Genomic DNA, 8676 nt, shown 5'->3' on the forward strand with positions numbered 1-8676 from the left:
TGAATGCGGCAAAACCCCGGCAAAGGACATGGACGACATCATTACAAGGGTTCAGGGGGAGATCATAATTGAAAAAGTCATAGAAGCACGCGAAGCCCAACTCACTGCTGTTGTCACCTCGAGAGAAGTTGAATGGAATAACACAAAGAATGACATTCAAAGTGATAAAGGAGGGAAGCCTCAAGATTATCCCCTTGAAGAATGGTTTACGATTCACCCTGTGACCATATACAAAAGACACGGTCATGAAGGAATATTTGAGAAGCCGCCCCCCCCAACCGGAGGCTAGTGACTAGGTTGAGAGAAGTCGATATTGCCCGCTCCACGAGACAAGGGGGCACGAAATATATAAGTGTCAAGGAGTGCGACCAATAATCGTTACAGCAATGAAGGCTGGTAAACTCCTTCAGTATAAAATGATATAAATTAAGGCAATCAGAGGGTTCATGGAAAAGTCCACGCGCCGAAATTCATCTCGAGTAATGGAGAAGGTATGATAATATGGTGACTTCGTTTTGATCAAAAGATGGCACAACTCGTAAAACTCAGGTAAGAAACATAAAAGAGTTTAAGTGATTTTTGCGCGTGTTGATATCTCATTCGAGAGACTATTGAAATTATGTATTTTGTATTTCTCGCATGAATAATATCACTGGGACTGGTTCCTCGTGTAGGACAGTCCTATTAATATGTATGACTGGTTCCTCGAGTAGGACAGTTGCATTCAATTTGTAGAAACTGGTTCCTCGAGTAGGTCAGTTGTTTTGATACGTAGGAGCTGGTTCCTCGAGCAGGACAGTTGCCTAAATGGTTCCGAACTGGTTCCTCGAGTAGGACAGTTGTTTTGATTCGTAGGAGCTGGTTCCTAGAGCAGGACAGTTGCCTAAATGGTTCGGAACTGGTTCCTCGAGTAGGACAGTTTATTTGATTCGCAGGAGCTGGTTCCTCGAGTAGGACAGTTGCCTTAATGGTTCGAAACTGGTTCCTCGAGTAGGACAGTTACGTTTGATTCATAGGAGCTGGTTCCTCGAGTAGGACAGTTGCCTTAATGGTTCGAAACTGGTTCCTCGAGTAGGACAGTTACCTTAATGCTTCGGGGAGGATGGTGTGCCTCACCCCTCGCCGAGGGCGGGGGCGGGATGATGGACCAAACCCTCGCTGCAGGCGGGGGTGGGATGGCATGCCTCACCCCTCGCCGAGGGCGGGGGTGGGATGATGGACCACACCCTCGCTGCGGGCGGGGGTGGGATGGCGTGCCTCACCCCTCGTTGTGGGCGAGGGTGGGATGATGGACCACACCCTCGCTGCAGGCGGGGGTGGGATGGCGTGACTAATTTTACATGTGCAAGATCTGGTGGTTATGCAATCGGTTCTGTACGAGGAGTAGGGGCAATCCCATCCCCGGACGTTGATATGCCGCACTGCGTGGCGGCTGTCTCTCCATTACGGTTTGATTTCCATTCTTCTATTGTTTTGCACAGCTCCATGCCTCGAATATTTTACTCTTGTTTTGTTTTTCTTTCTGAGCGTCTGCGAGCACAGATAAGAAAAACAAGGGGGCAACTAGGAGAGTGGAATACAAGGGGGCACATAGGAGAGTCGATTTCGAGGCACCCTCGTCGAAATAGACTTCGATTTGGAGGCACCCTCGTCGAAATAGACTTCGATTTCGAGGCACTCTCGTCGAAATAGACGCTGATTTCGAGGCACCCTCGTCGAAATAGACGCCGATTTCGAGGCACCCTCGTCGAAATAGACGCCGATTTTGAGACACCCTCGTCGAAATAGACTTCGATTTCGAGTCACCCTCGTCGAAATGGACATCGACGTCGAGGCACCCTTGTCGAAGTGGACACCTACGCCGAAGTTGAGACGTCCTTGCCTTCATTAAAATAGACGCCTACGCCGACGTCGAGGTTGACGCCAAGGGCCGACGATGAGATGCCAACTTCGAGGTCGACACTGAGGTTATTGCGAAACACGTCACCGACGTCGAGGTTGGAGTCCACGTCTAGGTTAGCGCCTACGTCGAGGTCGACGCCGAGGTTATTGAGAAAGACGTCACCGACGTCGAGGTTATTGCGAAAGAAGTCATCGACGTCGAGGTTGGCGCCGACGTCGAGGTTGACATCGAGGTTATTGAGAAAAACGTCACCGACGTAGAGGTTGGCGCCGACGTCAAGGTTGACACCGACTTGGAGGTTAGCGCCGAGGTTATTGAGAGCGACATCATCGACGTTGAGGCTGGCATCGTAGTTATTGAGAAGGATGTCACGACGTCGAGGCTGGTGTCGAGGTTATTGAGGAAAAGTCACCACCGTCGAGGTTGACGCCGCAGACATTAAAGAAGACGTCATCGACGCCTACGCCGACGTCGACGTCATGGTCATTGTGAAGGAGACGTTATGACGTCAAGGCCAACGTAGCAGAATGTTAGGTGACTAAGAAGGGAAAAGAGGAAGAGTTTCGCAGTAGGGTACCTCAAGCTCGGACTCTGGTTTGAGTTGCGCTGGGGGCACGGCTTAGGAACGAGGTAGCTCAGCGGGGGCACCGAGCGCAGGTGGGACTAGAAACTAGGCTTCGGCGCTGTGGGCGAGGCACCGGAGACTCAACAAGCAGACGAGTCCGCAACGCAAAGACCTGACACTAGAATGGCTGCATGACAAAGGCAGATTTGAGTCCTGATTTGGGCACGTCGGCGTCGTCAACGAGATGAGATGCCGACTCTAAACAAGGAACGAGGATCTTCTTATACGGGCATCTACATTTTCAACACAAGGAAGACCTAGATGAAATTCAAAGAAGGGTGCCCAAAGAGAAGTATAAAGATGTGGAGCCCATAGAGAAATTTGAGCTTTGGAAATTTTCTCTTGGGATGAATTCCTAATGAGAAAATTTGGGGGCATTGTGGGGGTGGTCAACAAAATTGACCCTACAATCAAGGCAATTAAAGGGAAGTAATAGCAACAGTAAATGAAACGGTTAATGTAGCTATAAATGCGATGATAAATGCGATATTCAGTATGGCAATCATGGCCGCCAATAAGTGACGATTATTGCAGGAGTGAATACGGCCTGAATGGTAGCGTGCCGCTCAAGTCACTGCGACTTGCCGTGCAAGTTTACTTGCAGCCCACGCCGAAATACACCTATAAATAGGCTGCTCGATGTCGAGGTAAGGCATCGAATTCCAATTCTCTCTACTCCACTACTAAGAAACGTACTGACTTAGGCATCGGAGAGTTTTCTGCAGGTACCCCCCTCCTCCTCGAGCCGACGGTCAAACTTCGAGTCAATGCTCGAGGGAAGCTTCTCGATTGTTCCCGATCAGCTCCCGCTCCAGTCCGTATTCATTGGTGAGTCAAACTCCTCTACGGAATTTTTCTTCACCAACAGTGACAAGTTCGTAGTCTTTAAGAATTCGTAATAACAACCAAAAATATATAGAGTTTTATGGAAAAGATGATACTCACCAAAGACTAATCAAAAAGGTGAGTTTCTCTTGAGGATTTCAACAGGAAAGAGAGCTGAGGGAGCTGATTGGATCAAGTCCAGTTGCAGGTCAAGAAATTCGCTCCATCTCGAACATGCAGAGTGAAACAGAAACTTCTCAATATGTGGAAGAGTTGTTTTGAATGTATTGAGCCTAAAATCGAGGAAAGAAAGGGGAACTTGATGGTTCCAGAATCTTACCAAGTGTTTGTATCAGTCTCAAGTAAGATGTGAGGGATTCGGGTAGAGCAACAGAGGGAATTCAAGCAGAAATCCGGAACAGGCTCGCTTCCGAACAGCTTCCTCTTCGAGGGATGTACAGGTCTCAAAACGTTTCCGATGGAGCTGAAATTTGGAGAATAGATAAAGGAGATGTAGAAGAACAACTTTGATGAATAAAGTTTTTTGGTCGGAGGTCCCTAACTAGGAGTTTCGAGGCATGCAAACACACTGATGTGCCCAGCAAAGAGAGAAAGGGCGAGAAAAGGAGGGTGGACGACAGTCTCTGGTTTGGGACTCTCCCTTTTGAATATCTGGAGTGATGTTCTTGGAGGAGTTGCCATATGCATGGTGATAACATGGAAGGGAAGGGCTGAACGAGGTTTACTTTCCCTCTGCCCAATTTGACGAGAACAAAGAAAGAGGAAAGACTTGGGCTTTGTATTGGTACAAGCAAGCTCAACGTATTGGTGGAAAAGGGGTTTGGATCAGCTAAGGCATGTGATAGGAAAAATAGGGTGTAAAAACCAATATGATGGGGAAATAAAAGTTGAACAAATAAATAAAAGAAAACTCAAAAATTAAAAATGTTGGCAAGACTAAATAAGAATTGGGCCTTACCAAACTTGTATGTAGATAGAAAAATGGCAAGGTAAATTTGGTCGGAATTTTGTTTGAGTTTGAAAAATATAAGGAGTAAATAAATTATGCTTTTGAAAGTCGGTGAGATGGTTGACGAGTAAGCGTCGGGTAAGGCGAGTAGGAATTCAACCAACGGGTAAGGAATAAGGTAAAATGAGAAATCGTAAACGCACGCACAAGTATATTTCAAAATTATGCAAAGATGTCATTATGAGCTACAAGGACCATATTGGATCAAGGGAGATGTTCGGGTCAAAGGTCGACTAACTTATTGGCTAGGTTCACTAGCATACCCGTCTGTTGGGTGTCCAAAGTAAATTTTGGACTCTAACCTTATGCTATTCTTGGACCTAAGGCCCAAGCCCAAACTATTTCCAAAAGTCTTTGGCCAAACAAAGGTCATGAAAAATTATCCCGTCAAAAAGTGATGTTTGGAATTTCACGGGGTCTACAATTCAAACAACAGCTTTTCAATTCATCATCATCCAAATAAGCTAGCTTTGATGCATCAAACAAGAAGCCAAATATAGATTCAAAAGTTTTCATTTGTTCAAACCTGCTCTTTAATTGAGGAAGAGCCATATCAACTAAAACTAAAAAGTAATCAGTTCTAAAGGACTCTTGAGCCGATTGTTGTTCCCTTTCAGTATTTGGAATTTCATCAAAATGTTTTTTTTCTGCAAACATGACGTTTTATAGGAAATACAGGCTCAACTCCCATGTCATTTGCAATTTCTTTAGCTTCAGTCATGGCAAAATTAAACCTATTTTCCCTATACTTTTCAAAATAAGAAACCAGTCCCTCTAAATTCTTCACGGCAACATCAAGAAGCATATCTTTGGATTGTAACTTTTTACTAACCAAGTTAATTTTATACAAAATGTCATGCCAAATAACCAAACTTAAAATAAAATTAAAGCTTGAAAGTTCACCAGATATCAAAGACTCAGCATCCCTACACACATTTCCATCATCACTAATTTCTGCCAGTTTTTTTAAGGCTTCTTTTATCGCCAGCTTGAGTTTTTATAGCTTTGACACTTTCAATATGACTTTCCCAGCGTGTAGTTGACAAAGATTTCAAAGTCAAGTCATCTACATATTCAAGTAAAACACTCCATCGCTTTGTAGAATTAGAGAACACCGTATAAATTGTTTGACACGTTCCAAAAAAAGACTTTGCTTTATGACAAGAGTTTGCCATGTCACACAATACTAAATTAAGAGAATGACAACCACACGGCATATAAAAGGCTCGAGGATTTATATCAAGCAATCTTTTTTGAAAACCTTGGTGTTTTCCTTTCATATTAGAACCATTATCATAGCCTTGTCCTCGCACACAATCAATATCTAAATCAAGAGATTTTAAAGCTGCTTGTAATTCATTAAAAAGCCCTAAACCAGATGTATCTTCCACATTTAGAAATTCTAAAAAGAACTCTTCTATTTTTATTGGAGAACTCAACACATCTATGCATCTTATAATTAAAGTCATCTGTTCTTTGTGACTTGCATCAGGAGTGCAATCAAGAATTACCGAAAAATATTTTGCCTCTTTGATTTTAAGGCCAACATACCAATCAGCTCATTTTGAATTTTATGGCTAAGATAATGATAATGAATTTGTTTATCTTGAATAAGTCGAAAATCTTGTTTCATTATGGGATCAAACTCAGCAATCATTTCAAGTAAGCCTAAAAAATTGCCATTAGAATCTTCATAAATTTTTTCATTTGTTCCACGAAAGGCCAAAATTATTCTTTGCAAGACATTTCACAACAGCAACTATTCTGACCATAACCTCTTTCCAATGTTCAGTATCTTTCTTAATTAACTCTTGTAACTCTTTATCAATTGTTTGATTCTTATTCAATCTCACTCGCAACTCAGCCCAAGTTCTCAAGTTAATGAGGTGCTCAGAATTGTTTTCATGTAAATTTAATGTTGTACCAAGATGTTTCCAATCTTTTATCCCATCACTTGCTAATTGACTTCTCGAGCGAGCTGTTTTAAATAATTTGCAACAGAAACAAAAAACTTTATCTAGCTCTTTTGAGTAAATCAACCATTTTCTAGCAAAAGATTCACCATTTAGTAATTTTCGAACATAAAACTCAGAAGAAAAATGCCGACCTAATTCATCCTTAGGAAAGTTGATATCATATTCCGTAATAGGTCCTTTTTCTACAACCAAGTCTCTCATTTTTGAATCTAGACTATCCCAAACTCTAGGATCAAAAATATTCAAATTAGCAGATGATTTCAAGCATTCAAGTTCATTGGCAATAATTTCATCATGGCAAGGATTTTCATTATTTTCTGTTTCATCACTTTCATTTTCACCTATATCACCAAGTTCTTCGTTTACCTCATTCTGATTTTCTACAAACTCATCAGAATGAATTTGTAGTTCATGTTCATTTACTAAATTCTCAACATGATTTTCAACAGATTCATTTGTTTCTTTAACAAAATATCTATCTAAAGATCCCCGTTGAGATTGAATAATTTCTTCTTCTCTTTTCTTTCTTTTTCTTTTTTGAGAACCTGAGAGTTGCTTCCGAGGAAACATTATTGAAACTAGCTAGAAAAAACTCAAACAAGCAAGCCAAAACACTAAACGTTGAATGATAAACACTTTAGCATAGAACTATAAAACCTGGAAATCTGGAATCAGCTTTTTTCCTTCTTGTTTTTTCCTTTTCTGATTGAGACTGACTTGCAAATCCAACTTCTAATTGCACCTAATATTGAAAAGTGAAAACCAATGAATGAGCAGGTTGTTAGAAATCAAAATTTGGTGTTCTTCAATTTTGATATCTAATATTCAATGGTTACTCAATTGCCAATTGCCAGAATAATCCATCATCAAGAAGTCCATGGAGAAAATAAAATGAAAACTTGTAAATTGGATTCAAGTCGTTCTGTAAAATTTTTGAGTAATCAATAACCACATCTGACTATAACTAGAATAGTATATGAGAGAAACTAAAGAATACACCAAAAAGAAGCATGGCATTTCTGAAGTTGCACTTACCGGACAGAATTTCTTGACCATTAGTCATTAGATGAGCGTCACTTCAATCGTGTAAGCATACTGGATCCGATGCTTTGGCTGCTGCAGAATGAGTGCTCATCGGCAGGGCCGGTCCTGAATTGAAGAACACCCAATACAAATCAAAATTAGATTTCAAAATTGAAGAACACCCAATACCAATCAAAATTAGATATCAAAATTGAAGATTTGAAGAACACCCAATACCTATTTTGATTTGTACCTCAGCCTACATCGATCGAAAGCTGAAAAATTCGTTTGATCACCGTAGAATAACAGAAACATAGAGAGGAGAAAGATTGGGTGATGGATGAGAATGAACTGAAGAATTGAGTAACCATTGAAACCAATTTAAAGAAAAAATTTGCAGGGTTTCAAGGTTTGGGACTTGGGAGAGAGCAAGAGACGCTTGATAATCAATTTTGTTCCCGTTGCGCGTTGGAAGAAGAAGAACTGAAGAACAATGAGAAGTAAAGACGCGATTACGCGTCTAGAAATCTGAATTTTTGTTTTTTTTTTTAACACGTCCCACTCTATACATATATAATTATATATATTTAAATATATTATATAATATATATATATATATTAAATCTTATGGTTGAAATCTGGTGACCCCCAATATTTTGGGCCCTGGGCTGTCGCCTATAATGCCCATGGGCAAGGCCGGCCCTGACCCTAGTCAGCTCTTCCTTGTCCTCCACACATGTTCTCAGCCGGCCAACTCGACCGGAAATGTCCGGAATCCGTCGTTGACCACCGTTGACCCTTTTTTTTTGTCCGTTTGCGCACTTTCTTCTCCTTTGTTCCTTCAATTGAATCTCCATCGAGAGTAAGGAATTGGCCGTCGACTTCTTCATACCAAAGGTTCCTCCATGAGTGTAGATCATCCTGGTAAAATTTCAGAGCTTAGTTCACCGTGGTGTGGCCGGAAATGCTGCCGGAATCCGTACAGATCCCATTTTGCAGTTTTTGTCTTCTAGTGCAGAAACTTGCACCAATCTTTTGAGGGCCTTTCATTCCGAACTAGCTCTTGCACTCTTCATAAAAAAATGATCCTTAGGATGTCTAGAATGGATCTGGAAAGTTTAAACTCATTTGGAGTTCATTTGGTCAGTCTACCGCTCCTCCTTCCTTGCCTAGCTCGGTTTCTCCTAGCCGAAGTAGGAAAATGTCCTAAGATTGACTTTTTAGTGCATTTCCAAGCTTCTCCATCATTTCCTAGCATGAGAAGGAAAATATAATAAATAAAAACAAAGGTTAA

At 41.5% G+C, this 8676-nt stretch overlaps 1 protein-coding gene across 1 annotated transcript; it reads right to left on the bottom strand.

Annotated features, from left to right (window-relative positions):
• Positions 1-6086: 6086 nt before the first annotated feature.
• Positions 6087-6929, bottom strand: LOC133723237 (uncharacterized). The gene has a single exon (XM_062150055.1). The coding sequence runs from the start codon at positions 6927-6929 to the stop codon at positions 6087-6089; it is 843 nt and encodes a 280-aa protein (XP_062006039.1).
• Between the last annotated feature and the right edge of the window lie 1747 nt (positions 6930-8676).

Source organism: Rosa rugosa, chromosome 7 (genome assembly GCF_958449725.1).
Source record: "Rosa rugosa chromosome 7, drRosRugo1.1, whole genome shotgun sequence".
Lineage (NCBI taxonomy): Eukaryota > Viridiplantae > Streptophyta > Magnoliopsida > Rosales > Rosaceae > Rosa > Rosa rugosa.